This window comes from Perissodus microlepis, chromosome 13, assembly GCF_051167445.1.
Source record: "Perissodus microlepis isolate ML-2025 ecotype Zambia chromosome 13, ASM5116744v1, whole genome shotgun sequence".
Lineage (NCBI taxonomy): Eukaryota > Metazoa > Chordata > Actinopteri > Cichliformes > Cichlidae > Perissodus > Perissodus microlepis.
This window is the reverse complement of record NC_140473.1, coordinates 16,454,868-16,470,409: the sequence shown is the minus strand read 5'-3', so window position 1 is coordinate 16,470,409 and position 15,542 is coordinate 16,454,868. Positions and strand designations below refer to the sequence as shown.

Genomic DNA, 15,542 nt, shown 5'->3' with positions numbered 1-15,542 from the left:
AAAGAAAGGCATGACTGTAATACAGGGAGCAGGGCTGGTGAGTGCGTTTGATGTATGAAATGTACGACAACATAAATTTTTTTCACGTCACATCTATGCAAATAAGTGCTCTGAATGTTGTATGCATACTTGCTTCTACACACTTCTATGCACTCTAAAACAAGAAGTACAGTTTATACCATACTTGCCATATAAGTGCTAATGAGTATGTTCATATTTGCAGTGCTTTGTTTTCCTCATTTCTATATTTAGCTCTCCAAGTAAATTTGCTCTCTGCGGAGACTAAGAGGATACTGAGAGCTTCTAAGAACAAGGGTCAAATTCCTTCCATATGTCAGCAAGAAAGCTGCAACATAGACTGAAAAAGATAAACAGATCAACAGATAATTTGTTATTTACATTAAAACTATTTGTAAACATAATTCAGAATTTAATGGAAAGTGACCATTTACTCTAAACCTAATGCCTTAAAAGCATTAAATTACCATGACATTCATGCTCATATGTAAACTTGATGGATGTAGCCTCCAGGTCTGAAGCAGTCCTAATGGCCAGATGGTGATTCTTCGTGGTAGAAAAAGTCATATACAAGAGTCTGAGAAAACAATTCTGCTTCTCACTTAAGTTTTTGCCTCAGTCAAGCAGTTTATAGCCTCAACAGATAGTTTCAAATCTTCTTCATTGCAGAAAAATTTGGTCATTTTGTAACTTACTGTCCTGTTTACTGTGAAATAGGCACGTCTACTTTGTGAGTGTGCAATACAATTATCAGAATGCGTTAACCAAGCTAGCTAATGCTAACATTCGCTAACGAGTTCTGCTCTCTCATCCAGTTTTCAAAGACTGCAACAGAGAAAGCGACAAACCCAAGGCTTCAAACTTGGACAGGGTTCAACACTGGCTGCAAGTATATTTTATGTACAATCTATATCTGATTGGTTTCCCCCAATATTGCCACTATATGTATGATAGAACCACACTAATAATAAATTATATCGATCCCAGGTCACCAATAGGTGGACTGTGGATTTTGATGGACAGTTTCTATTTTACTCTCTCGTATTTACAATAAAGTTATTTTTCATCTGTGCGGCCTTTTCCTTTGTGTTGGTCAATGTATGCACACAGGAAGCACACAGAAAGAAACGGAGGGTTAAAGCTGAGATGGGTTTACACGTAAAATGTGGTTAAACAAAACGAAGCAAAGAAGAAAGTCAAACTACACCTTTTAACATTTTAAATTGAGCACTTTATTTGAAGACATTTGAATTCAAAAGTTGTTTTACCTGAAACGAAAAAATGACATTCTGTCATTATTATATTATTAGACTGCACGCCAGTTCATTTAAAAAAAAAAAAAGAAAAAAAAAGAAAAGAATAATAAACATTGTTGAAATAATGTTGAACGTTTTTAAGCTACTTAAAAATAAAACGTACTGGACTGTAATGTTTGTTTGAGGGAGTCTTAACTGGACCTCCTTAAATTTTAATTAAATACCCCTGATATAGAAAAGTCTGCAAAATTATGACATTATATGACCACGTCTTAATTTCAGTTAAGTTTACAAATAATGTTGTCCGCTGAGTAAGTTCATAGGGGCATATGGTAGAGGCAAATGTTACCATTAGCATAGCTCAGCATGCATGTGAATTGACGTGCGTGTTCGTTTGGGCAGACAGAGGACACTCTGTCACGTGGAAGTGAGTCTGTGCAACCTCCTTTTTGGTTCACAGGACCTTTTGTTGTTTTTCTACACAGTTAAACCTCTGTTTATCACATCTGGGAAATCTATGTCAGTAAGCGTCTTTCTAGGTTCCTGCTACGATAACATTCGTTTTAGTGGGTCATGTTCTTTCCACCTGTTTTCTCCCTTACTCTGATCCATGTCTTTGCATTCTGATGAGCCAGCAAAGGCTCTCAGGCACACAAAGTGGCGCCTGACCTTCTCGGCAAACAGCGGGTAGCACACTCAATGTGTCTGTTTTACACTTGCATTAAAGGACACAGAACAGATCAAACTGTTACCGGTTAGACCTGAGAGAATATTTATTCCCTGGGCACTCAATACCGATATGACCTGATGCTTTTTAAAACTCAGAGGATTAAAAGATGCAAGTGGCTAAGACAGACAAGAGAAGGACCTCTGAGGTGGATCGGGGCTGTCAGTGAGCCCTGCGGGTCCTACTGAGTGAAAGACAGTGAGCTGATCGCAGGTCATCGTTTTCTCCTTAGAGAAACAGGAGCTTTAATTACAACACATCAAAGCAGGGCATCTATCACTCTGACAAAGCAGCAGTGTATGACTGTGAGTGGGTGAAAGGGAGCAAGAGGTTGTCCTCACTGGGAAAGCTAACATGGTCAAGTACAACATTGTCATGACAGGAGATAATTCATTCATCTGACAGCCAGAACACGGTCGAAAACTGGGTCTGACTGCAAGTAGATCGATGCCTTATCAACTAATTCATGTATAATCATTTTGAGTTGATAAATAAATAGCGATACCATCATTTTGTCACGTTGTGGTTTCTATGCGGCGAGGCATAACTTGAAAAAGATGCAAGTAATTCAGCCGTGAAGCTGAAATATTTTTCTTTTAAGTGAGCCTTCTTGCATTGTTACCAGAACTGAAACTATAAATGAAAAGGTCACCCAGAGTATTTAGTACAGTATGGCTTTGTTGGTTTCCTGTGAGGGTGAATTAAATATATTCATGTTTTAAATAGGTCGAATAAAACAAGAACACTCCTAAATAGGGATCCGAACTTAAATTAACCAACAATGAAAGAACAGCAAACTGCAGTCTTAATTGTTAACATGCAGCAATGAAAGAGTGGCGTTGACATGAAGAATATATTATATAATTTGTCAATTCCCATATCAAAAAACAGATCTTGGCTTCAGATGCCTGCCAACTCTTAGTATCAATCCAATATCAGCCCCCTATCTCGGGAAGAGCCTGGGAATCATTCTGATATCTGCAAGGCATCGTCAGGCTCTACTTATAGATTGTTTCAATACTTTGAAATGCAAAAGGTAACAAATAAATGAACACGCTATATGGACAAAAGTACAGGGCCACAGAGTTTCTTAATCTTTGAATTCAGGTGTTTTCCCATCGCCGCAGGTGCCTTTACAAGCATTTATGAAAGAATGGGTTGTTCCAAAGAGCTCACTGAATTTGATCGTAATATTGTAATAGGATACCACTGTTGGAACAAGTCAGTTCATGAACCTTCTTACCTCCAAGATATTCAACATTTAACTCAGAGTGGTACTATTGCAAGGGGTTGAGGAACCGCTCATTTAAAGTTACAGAGCGTGGTTGCCGAGTGCTGATGCACATGGTGTGTAAAAGTTACGAAAGATTTGCTGACTCAGTGACTGCAGAGCTTCAAACCCCCTGTGACATTAATATCAGCACAAACAGTTTGTGCCAGGAGCTAACGCTGACTCCTTAATCCTAATTTTTGATTTTGTTCAACATTTTTTATGCACAAACTTTAAAAGTGTTAGAGGGGGTCGAGTTTGGTGGCTTCTAGATCATGTTTCTGCATTTTGCAGATAGGTTGGGTTCGTCATACAACGACCTCCAGCTTGCCCTGGGTTCCAAGTTATAGTTCAAGTGTAAGACCATGAGTCACAGTCAGAAAAGGGTGCCCACTCTAGATTGGGAATGAGTTGCTGGCCAAAAGTGGAGGATTTTAAGTATCTTGGGGGGGTCTTGTTCAATAATAAGGGTGAGCAGAGCGGGAGATTAACAGGTGTTGGTACTGTGCCCACTTGGATGTGCACGCTATACTGGTGTGTCATGGTGAAGAGAGAGCTGAATGTGAAAGTGGAGCCGTTGATCTACGTGCCTGCCTTCACCTGTGGGAACGAGCTCTGGGTGGTGATGGAACAAATGAGACTGTGAATAGAAGTGAAATGGGCCTCCTCCATGAAGGGTGGCTGGGCTCACCTTAGAGACAGGGTGAGGAGCTCGGTCATTTGGAAGGAACTCAAAGTACAGTTGCTCTGAGAAAAAAGCAGCGGGTTGAAGAGCTTCAGGCTTCTGACCAGGATGGGCACATCCTACTGGGAGGATTCCCTGGTTCAGAGTCAGGACATGCTGGAGAGATTACACATTTTGGCTGACTTGGGAACACCTTGGTGTCCCCCCAGAACAGCTGGAGGAGGTGGCCTGAGAGAGGGAAGTCTGGGTGTCCCTGATTAGACTGCAGCTCAAATGACCCAGCAGTAGCAATTTGTGTTAAATAACTAATAATATTATTACTCATTTTATTCCAGCTTAGCATCTGTTTATTGTTGTGGTAGTTTGTCCTTTTTCCGTTCTCACCTTTACCGTTCATGCACCGCAACATAAAAGAAAAAAGGCAGGTGGAGGTCATGATAACAAAAATCTGAGTCGATGACAACTCATGAACTAAAAACCTACTGCACAGAGTCTCGCAGAGAAAGAATCACCGACTGAGCTTTTCAGTCAACTTAGTGAGTACATCTTAGTCACAAACTACTTAAAACAGAGAAGTTGTTGGTGTAGCAGATTTAAAATACCTTAAACTGCTGATCCTTTGCTGTTAGCTGTCCTTTTAGCAAATAATGCACTGCTGCTGATCAATATCCCATATAAATATTGGATCAGTGCATCACTATATTATATAACACAAATAAAACACACAGTATAAACGTTATAAAGCAAAGATTAAAAACTTGTCGCACCTCTCGTCCAGTCAGGACATGTCGTGCCAGCTTCACTTTGGCAAAATTCCCCTTCCCAATGGTTTTGAGGAGGCGGTAATTGCCAATGTGAGGGTGCTCCTCTGTGGAGGTGAAAGAGTTGCGGCATCGTGGCAGGCTGTGACGACTCGCGGACTTTGTTGGGGGGGCTTGGGGTTCAACAAAGCCGTCCACCGAAGAGTGCTGCAGGGGAAAAAAGTGGAGATCAGCAACATCCTTTGATTTACACAGACACCAATATTATTTAAGTAGTTTTGTGGCACATTTCCAAACTGATCATTTTGCTACACAGGCAAAACATACAGAAGCAATGCAGTACTGTTGAAGCTGAACTTTGAAAGAGATTAAACCAGTAACTTTGCCCCAATTCCAGAGTTGGTTTCACAATGAGGATCTATACAGAAGTATTTGGGGGAGAATCAAAATCTCTGTGCTTTAACGCCTTAACGTAAGAGTCAATATCAGAAGAAACTGAACTTCAGACTGTGTGTCTTTGACAAAACCTGCAAAAAAAAAAGTGTAATACACAGGCACATTTTGTGATAACAATGTTGCTGGTTCCACAGTCAAAACCAATAACAAGCGTCTCTGTGATACAGCATGTGAAGGTGAATTAGGAACAGCTTTCTATAAGTACTATGCTGGCACAGGCTATATGCAGTCTCCTCTGGTCCTCTCCTCTACAACAGCTGCTAATGTCAGTCCAGGTCAGAGATCCCATGATCCTCTGCTCCTGAGCACCACACCCAGCCAGAGAATAAAGCCTTGGTCTGGTTACCCGGGCTCCCCTGCTCCCATTTCACTGGGGAAACGCTACACCCTGCTGTGTGCGCAACACCTCAGCTAGCCTCACTGAGGGAGTGCTATGATGCATGTGTACATTTCACAGCATAAATTTATATTAAATCCCGACAAAGTCAGATGGTTTTGTTTGTAATGCCTCTTTTAGATCAGAGAAATATGCATGTGTTGTTTTTGCAGCGGGTAAATGCCACACTAGTGCCTTTCAAGTCAATTTTAGATCGCACCTGTAATGAGGCCAGTTTGACCTTCAGCCACACAACTGTGTACACACACACACACACACACACACACACTTGGCTTAGGTTCTCTAAATCAGCAGTGGAATATTTGGACAGGCAAATGACTCTGGGCTCTTGTGATTGATTAATACACAAAATTTGTTTCACTTGTCCATCCATTGATCCCAGACACTGAGATGATGTCTTCAGGGGGGCAAACATGAGGCATAACACACCTGTGCACATACACACACATTAATAAAAGAAGATGAAGAAGAAAGCCAGAAGAGAGCTACTTCTGTTTTGCTGCACTTAAAGCCACTTGTCTTTCTGAGTAATAAGCTGTTATGCAATGCAGTTCAGCTGCAAGTGGGCCCTGGGGCTGCGTGCTGGAGTCGAACAGAGGGAGCCTGGGCTGGCTGGCTACTGCCAGTGATGCTGAGGCAGTGCTTTAATAGCCACCCAGAAGTCTGTGTCTGTGTCTGAGAGTGCAGCATTAGACAGACAGTTACATTAGCACTCCTATAAGCTGATGCATTACTGAACACTGGCAGATCATTGTTCAGTAATGTATCGGACAATGAGAGCGAGAGAGGACCGATATCTTCATATAAAAGTTAACAATAGGGTTTGTTAAGTTATGCATCTTTGCTGAAGAGGAAATGCATTTTCTCACTTGAATTTTAACCACCTCAACATGACAACCCGGGCAAACACGTGCTCAGAAATATAGAGGCAAAATAAAAGCCCTCTCTGTAAGTCTATGAATAGGTCAACCATTAAAAAAAAGACTGACTGCAGCCTTAAAGGAGGCTTCTGTTTCCAGGAAGAAGAAAAAAAAAATCAGACGAACCCAGATATGTCACAGCCTGTCAGCACACTCACACACAGACACACACACAGAGGAGCAGCCCTCATCTGTTCTGATCTCTGAAGAGCTACATTATAGTGGATGTGCACGCCATAATTGGGAGTGGGTGGTCGTTCATAAACATTCCTCCACACGGCGCATGAGAAATCTCCTGTGATTAATTCAAGTCGTTCTTCGCCCTGTTGTCTGCGTGTTGGTTCGCTGAACAACAACACGCTGCCTCCTCAGCAGCACGGAGCGTGCTCCTACAGCAGGGCCCGATAGGTTATGGATGTCACATTGCGATGCTACCGAGCCTTGCAATTGAAAAGTAGGGCAACATCCCCCCTCTCACACACACACACACACACACCCTCCCTATATATTGACGTCGTGGACTAGAAAATACCCCCCCAGCTGCACGAGTGGAGCAACACCATTTTCTCACAGGCCACACAGACACCTCATTCTCAGTGTTAACGTTCAAGCCTCGCTTGTGCCATTAAAAGCGGCATAATACTGACGCAGTGCGTTGTTCAGGCTAGCCTTGTTGTGTAGAGAGAGCGAGGCAGTCACAGCCGGGCCGCACTTTTATTCTAAGCTATTTCTATGCTCCATGCTTTCATTCCCATCAGAAAGGGGGGGGGGTGAAAAAAAGCTGCTGTGCTCATTGGTCGAGTCACTCTGCAACACTGTAGCCTCACGAAGAGCTGCCATTAACCTGCACCGGCCAGTGCGCAAAATAACCACATCCCCGGGTCGTTACCACTCCGTCCCCACGCCCGGTATCGCTCAGGTGTCTCCGGACAGCTGCACTTACGTTCTCGGTGTCACGCTCGTTCACTGTGGGCAATGGCGTTCTGGTCGACATCTTGTGTGCTTCATAGGCCGCTCAGCGATGCGGCGGGCTGGGCAGAGCAAAAGCAGACACGGCGCGGTCCGTGAGGGAGAGCGGCGCCTCTGTTCTTCTCTACATCCCCTGTGAACACCGCAAATAGCGGCCCTTTTACCGCAGCATAGCGCACACAGGGCCCCGCCGGCACGCCAGATTTTCTTATCGGCTTTGTACACTTCCCTTCAGGTAGGCTAGTGGCAGACAGAAAAGGAGGAAAGAGAGAGACTGAGAGAGGGAGCGAGCGGGAGGGAGGGAGGGAGAGAGAGAGCGAGAGAGGGGGGCAGGCCAGGAAGATGCGTCGGTAGCGGACGGGTCTGCGCAGCTCATCTCAAACCTCCCACCAGGAAGGATGATGGGATCTCTCGCCCTCTCTCTCTCTCTCTCTCTCGTGCACATACACTCTCTTTGTCTGCTCCAGAGCTCATCATTCAAGTCACCAGAAAGCAGTTATGGGCACAGTTGGAACAGTCACCGGCAGATTTAGACCAAATCCAGCTACAGGGAGTGTGCTGCCTGCCAAACAGGTCTACACTGCTACTGAACAATGCCCTAAAGCCTGACAGTGGCTGTACAGACGTATTTTATCACGCAGTATCGTAGAGATGTTGAGGTAGACTCACTAAATAAGTGGCTCAAATGTGGCTGGAACAATATAAATTAAATGGCTTAATTTCTGTTATTTTATGCTATGGGTTTTAATTTAGTGCTTACTCCATGATGAGTTTGAAGAAGACAATGAGTTGGAGAGGCCTAGTTTAGGGATAACGCCCGTGTCACGGTATGAACTGGGCAGACTTTGCCATCTGTCGGAGAGTTACAGCACTGCACCCGTCATTGTTCTTCTACTTAATCCTAAAATTGCAACAGCTATTTTTTATTTATTTATTTATTTATTTTTGAGTGATCAGAGAGCAAATATATGAACAACCTTTAGATTCCTAGAGACATATTTTGTATTTTTCATGCTTTTACCTTTTTTTTGTTTGTTTTTTTAGGGGTGTGGTTGTGACAGTGCGCACGCAGATGTGCGTGCGGAGTTCTTCCACTAGGGGTCATTATACTCCTGCAGTATCCTTCATATTTCCTTCGTGCAGCCCCAAACAAACGCCATGCCGTTGCTCGTTTATTTGCTTTCATCCTCTGAGTACATTAATGTGATTGGGGAATAAGCAGGGCGGCAGGCGTTAAAGTCCATTAATGAGTCTCTTGTATGAGATGTCGTGGCTTCTTTGTCTCTGCAGTAATATTGTGGAAATCAGGCAAACAGTTGCATCTCACTGGATGTTACATGATTGATGATTTGTCTCACACAGTGTGTCACAATAACTGATGGATACAGAACATAAAAGCCGTCGAGAACATTAAGCCTGTTTTGGGGGGTTTTGAGGAATCTGTAGGTTGTTAGTTTTAGTGTTTGCCACTTCCCTAACAGTTCAAAACTCCTTCCTCTGCAGTCACATTAGAGTGTTCAGATAAATGTCACTGAAACATGTTTTGCCTTTAATATATTTATGTATGTGTTTTGTTAGCAGTATCCAAATAATATGCAAAGAGATAAGGCGGTTCAGTGTAACCAAATGGGTCTAACACAGAATCTTGGCATGTAGATGGGCATTTTTGGAATTCTGCATCTTATCCCAGCATGGATCCAATCCCAGCATAGCAGATCTTATCCCCTCTGAGCCTTAACAACTTGGACCAGCTCAATTATTTCAGCCGAACACATCCTCTTACTACTGATAGTGAGATTTTTGGCAGGGTTATTCTGGGATCTATTTTAGATACAATTATTTAATTTTATTTGTGTTGAATTCAATTTGTGTTTACGTTCATCAGAATGACTGAACAGTTCCCCTGGAGAGTTTAAACAGGAAAACACCCAAACCGATAATAATTCATGGTTTTCTTTTTGATCTGAGCTCCAAAGTGTTTTTCTTCTCTGCGCTGAAACATCCTGGGAGCACGCTCCGTTCCTGCCTGGGATTTGCATTCTACCTGAGTTGCACTCCTGAGGAATGTAATGGGCACTGACACCGGTTTAATGAGTGCATGTACACCCAAGGCCAAATGCAATTACATGCTCTCACAGGCAACTATCAAAAAAGAGGCAGCTGTTAACAGCCATTCATCGCGGATGGTCATGCAGCTAACTGTATTTGCAGGACAGGGGGTGAGAGGAAAGAGTAGGAAGACAGAGAAAGAGGGGGAGAGAGGCTAAACTCATTATAAGAGCGATAGTGGAGTAGCATCTGTCATCACTGGCAGTTTACCATATCTCCTTTTCCCTGACTCAGTCTCACCAGTGAGAGTCAAGCCATGCAGCCTCTCCAGTCAGTAAAAATGTTTGCCACACATCCTGCAGAAGTGTGGGAAATAACAGGAACTGCTTTTCAAAAAGGAAGATGTTTTATAAAGTTTTGCATGCGCCCCAGTATGTGCCTCTCATGCACTGCTATTATGTGATGTAAAAACAAAAAAACAACAGCATTTTTTAAAAAATCCTTAAAGGCCTTCCAAATATCTAGGTTATTGAAACTGGTAGACTTGACACGGTTCAGCCTGTGTCAGGTCTTGTCCTGTGTCAACAACAAGAGGTTTTAAACATTTTTTCCTTCAGTATATGCACTTCTATTCCCCAAGATTTTCATGTGTAACACAGTTATCCATTTAAATAAAGATGTGAGTTGAGCATCTAGAAAACAAAATTAAGAAAGTTGGAATCTTCCTGCTTGCTGCAAGGAGAAACAGTCTGAAGAGTTTTGCTGGATTTAGGATCTTAAGAATCACTAGATTGTTCAGAGAAATAGCTAATTGTGCTTGGTGGTCAAAATTGTCTTATATGAACATAAACCATGTCCATTTTGGATTAAAAACTGTTCATCTGTGAGATCTGATGTCATGTTTTCTCAAGACTCTAAACAGTCCTGTTAAAAACTACATACACCATTACTGCTTCTATAGGAATTAAGAGAATAAGTAGGAGTCATATCCTGCTCGCCAAATGCACTTGATTAATTGATCATCAGCAAGTGTGACTGTGTCCACAAAAGCAAAAGTTTTGGCAGTTTGCTGGTCCAGAGCATTCAAGTGTGTGTAAACACGATGCCACATTCTTACCAGGAATGGACATCCCAGGAAATTCTCCTCAAGGTCAGAGTGTGCAACAATCCAAGCAACTGCAAAAACCCCAAGAGCTACATTTTAGACTCTACAGACCTCGGCTAGCATGTTAAATGTTAACAAGTAGACAAATACTGAACAAGTATGGGTTGTTTGGAAAAGCTGTCAAGAGAAAGCCTCTTCTCTCTAAAAGGAAAATAGCAGCATAGCTTATGTTTGCAAATTTGCATCTGAACAAACCATAAGATGTCTGTAACAAAGTCCTTTGGACAGACGAGACCAAAGTGGAGATGTTTGACCATAATGCACAACGCCACTGCTGGTGAAAACCGAAAATGGCATATGAGTTATAAAGCACCTGCCCACCTTGCAGTCACTGAGTCGACTGTGAACTTCTCTGTATTCTAGAATTAAGTGTGAGGCCATCTGTCTAACAGCTTGGCCAGAACTGGCTGAGGCAACAGGACAATGATCTCAAGCATAAGAACAAATCTACAGGATAATGTTTAGAATCAAGGTGCTGCGGTGACCCGAAGTCCTCAGCTCAACTGAAATGCTTAAAAGAGCTGTGCATAACAAATGCCTGCAAACCTCAATGAACTGAAGCAATGTTGTAAAGAAGAGTGAGCCAAAATTCCTCCACATTGTGGAGGAATTTTGGCTCACTCTTTATCTATTTGAAAGCCATACAGAAAACAGTTTACTTCAAGTTATTCTTGCTAAAGGTGGTTCTACAAGCTACTGAATCATGCGGTGTAAGTTTTTCACAGGAATGCATAGAGTCCTGTAAAAACTTTACATAATAACTTTATCTTCTAAATTGCTTTTCTCCCAATGTATGCTCTACAGTAGCTCTAATCACTGCGTTTACCTTAAACACACAAACGTATTACAAATGAAAAAAAGTGATCTGCAGACATTCCTGCTTTAAAACCTGTTAACTGCACACCTTACAAGGCAGAGCTTGCACTCTTGCTGTCTGCTCTGACAAGTCAATAAAACCCACTGGTATGCTGAACATTTTTGGAAGGCAACAAAGATATGGGGCTGCAGTGGAATTTGATCAGGCAGGGATCCATCCTTCTGTTCATTACAGAGATTTCCAGCAGTAACACACCCTCCAGGTGAGTACACCTCGACCTGAGGAAAAGTATTACTGACTGGCACACCAAGAGCTCATGCCCACCCTTGGCCTCCCCTCACCTGCCTGTCTTTGTGGCTGTCACACAAGCATGTGTTCACGCCCTGGGAAGGCTGGCAGGGAAGTAGAAATTATGAAAACAGTTGAAAATCCAGGGCAGATGTCAAGCAACACAGTAGGATGGATGAAATTGGGTGTAAGTGAGTGCAAGCTCAAGACATATATGCAAAGTTGTGAATTTTCACAATCATGGTGAGCAGTTTTCTATAAATTTTCCTGCAGGTCTGTTTTACAGGCTCATTCGTACAGTTATACTTTAGATAATTACACTGCTCAGGTTAGTGTAAATAATAATATGTGGTCACCAGTCTACATCACTAGCCACTTTATTAAGTACACCTGTTCAACTGCTCCACGTTGAACAGGTGTACCTAATATTCAGCCAATCACATGGCAGCAGCTCCATGCATTTCACCACGTAGACATGGACAGATAACCTGGTTAAGTTCAAACTGAGCATCAAAAGGGGGAAGAAAGGTGATTTAAGTCACTTTGGTTGTTGCTGGTCTGACTGTTTCAGAAAAAGAGAATATTTCTGGGTGCCTTGTTGATTCCAGTGGTCAGAGGAAAATGGCCAGACTGTTTTGAGCTGATAGGAAAGCTGAAAGTGATGCAGAAAAGCAACATGTTGAACCGTAAGCAGATGAGCCACAGCGGCAGAAGACCAAACTGGGTGCCACTCCTGGTAGCTAAGAACAAGAAATCGAGGCATAAACAACATGAAAGCATGGATCCATCGTGCTTTTTGTCTAAAGTTCAGACTGTTGGTGTTGTTGTAATGGTGTGATATATATTTTCTAGGAACGCTTTGGGCTCCTTAGTACCAATAGAGTATCATTTAAACACCACAGCCTTCCCGAGTATTTTTGCTGATCATGCCCATCCATTTATGATCACATCTTCTGATGGTTGCTTCGAGCATGATAATGTGCCATGTCATAAAGCTCAAATCAGATCAAACTGGTTTCTTGAGCATGGCAGTGTGTTTGCTGTACTTAAATGACCTCCGTAGTCATCAGATGTTAGTGCAGTAGAGCACCTTTGGGATGTGGTGGAACAGGGTATTTATATGTGGATGTGCAGCCTACAAATCTGCAGCAACTGTGTGATGCTATCGTGTCAGTATGGACCAAAATCTCTGAGGAATGTTTCCAGCATTTTGTTGAATCAGCACCACGAAGAATTAAGGCAGTTCTGAAGACAAAAAGTGGGACCAACCCAGTACTAGCAAGGCATACCTAATGAAGTGGGTGTTAATGTGCTGTTTATTGTGATAGAGATAGGTGTAAAATGATGTGCTGTCCTAAAGATTGCAACAGCACTTACAGGAAAATGAGAGATGTGCCAATCAAGGATAGTCTGCACATGCCCACACAGTCTGCAGAAGTCTGTTAAGGCAGTGGAAGTAAAAACACCGGTGTAGATGGAGAACAGGGAGTTTATTTGAGCATTTGTACTATACAGAACAAACATCAGGGGAGCTACTCCTTCTCCACAGTGTGGTAAGGGCTGCGGAATGACAGAGTGTACATCTTCCTCCAGAAAACGTCTTCAGTTTCTCCGCACATTCTCAGAAAACATAACAAGTCATATATTTTATTGCGGCATGTAATTTTTCAAATGTTTGTCTCTTAATCTTTCTATTTGCGTGCATGACCTGGTAGCTTTTTTAGCTTTTTCTCTCCTGCCAGCAATTTAAATATGTGTGCTTGGCCAGTGTGCGTGTATACTCAGAGCATTAGCAACATATCAGAACTACTCCGGTTAAAGAAACATTTTCATGAAATTATCTGTGGCCACAAATGATGCATTCCAGGTCCAAGATATTTCCTCTTTTGGCCCAGCAGCTACTGTTAAACACTGTGCCGAGGAGAAATCTAAAGTTTTCCCCTGTTATGAACTCGTATTCTAAAAGGTAGTGCCATTTACTGTTACTGTACTTGGGGATAATTATCATCCTTGTATATCATGTTTTCCCTTGTAATTATGTCATAATTCAAAGGCTTCCCTGGCGAGCTAAAAACGGTCAGGTGCGTCATCATATAACAAACTCTTTTCTGAGGACTGGGCCTATTAATTGTCAGGATATAATTACATTCACAACACCCCGAGGGCCCGTTTCATTCAGTCATCTCGGAGTTACTGCTCCAAACTATAATTAGAGAATGTAATCACACAGGTATGGACCTCCAGGATTTATTTTTCAGCCCGACTGAAGGCTTATTGAAACGACATCTGTGGTTGGGTACCAGGCAAGGAGTGTTTATGGCCTGGCACGTTTTCAACAGCCACATGCAGTGGCACTAAGCAGCATACCACACCAGCACAATTTACATAAACAGATATGCACACATTGGATGGGCGGTTCTGCTAATTAGTTTGAGTGTGTACATTCTTGTTGGATGAGTGGTTTCTTGAGTGGCATGCGTCTATATTATATGAATGCCCTTGTGTGGTTGTGCCACTCTCCCGTGGCACCTTTTGCCAGTGTTAACAACTGACCTCATCCTATTATGCGTTTCCAATCTCAAAGCCATCCAATAAACTACTCATTTCTCACCTCTTCATGCACTCGCTTTCACCATCAAAACACCTCTTACTTCTCTCCCTGACACCCAAAACAGGCCGGGGAGAACATAAAGTGACAGCACCATATGGAGTGACTTTGAGTGATTTCCCAGTAATATGCGATAAATTATTGAGGTTCAACGGCATTTTTTTCCCATTGTGAAGCTAGGGAATACCAAAATTTGTGTAGTGCTGCTTCACACCCACCATTTGTGCAGTTAGGGGTTTAGTTGTATTTGGTTCTTTATGGCCTCACTAGTGCCATGGCTTCAGTGACTTGGACTGAAATATTTGTTAACGACAGAATACCTGCAAAACGAGAGATGATACAGTCAGCCTAAGCTGTACTTTCTTTTCTTTTTCTTTTAAGGGACATAGAAATAGTGGCATTCACACAAAGTAAAGTCCTTCTCTAAAGCACTGATTTTAGCAGTTTGTCCATTGACGTCTTTGCTTTTTTGGAATTATATTTTAATGAGAAAGTGGATGTATGAATGCAACACTGAGAAATAGATGCATAATTATTAGTGCCTACTAACATGAACATCAGTCCATTAAAATGTAAAAAAAAAAAAAAAAAAAAATGCGCACAACGCTGTAATTATTTTTTGGATGAAATTTGGTATTGTAACCATAGAGTATATAAAAGAAATCTCCATATTTTGAAGCCCCAGTTTTGGCATTTTAAAAATTATTTGTTTATTTATTCATTTTGGAGCCAAAAGTGAGTTTATTTAGGTACTAAATTACCAAAGCAAGCATGGTCAGAAACATAAACTGTACCGGTGCAACACATGTCTGCTAATTTATGCTCAGTAACAGACCAGTAGGTGGCTAGAATCAGTAAAGGTGAATCCTAGCAGACTGACAGAAACTGACTTCAGCAGCCGGTGTCAGCCCACCTGTCATTCAAAACAGCCACATCCCTAGCTTTATGCCACACATATCTATATTAGTTACTATACAACATCACCCACAAAACACTGCTGAGGGGTCCAGTTTAGTCTGACTTTAAAAAATCAAGATGGCAGTGACCATGTGGCTGTATCCATCTTTTATATAAAGTCTATAACATGGGGTTTTATTTTTGTTCATCAGTGGCTTTTAAAGGCTGGAAGTTTCTGCTTGTTGTGCCATCAATGAAA

General features: G+C 42.1%; 1 protein-coding gene across 4 annotated transcripts in view; it reads right to left on the bottom strand.

The window, feature by feature from the left end:
* Positions 1 to 7,823, bottom strand: part of mark1 (MAP/microtubule affinity-regulating kinase 1) — a 38,682-nt gene extending 30,859 nt beyond the window's left edge. The window contains exons 1-2 of one of the 4 annotated variants that reach the window (XM_084947628.1): positions 7,434 to 7,823; positions 4,724 to 4,924 (exon numbers count right to left, since the gene is read on the bottom strand). In XM_084947628.1, coding sequence (XP_084803754.1) covers positions 4,724 to 4,924; positions 7,434 to 7,484 — 252 coding nt within the window. In that variant the 5' untranslated portion in view covers positions 7,485 to 7,823. The remainder of the gene's footprint in view (positions 1 to 4,723; positions 4,925 to 7,433) is intronic. The other 3 variants (XM_084947631.1, XM_084947630.1, XM_084947632.1) reach the window with 3 other exon arrangements.
* Between the last annotated feature and the right edge of the window lie 7,719 nt (positions 7,824 to 15,542).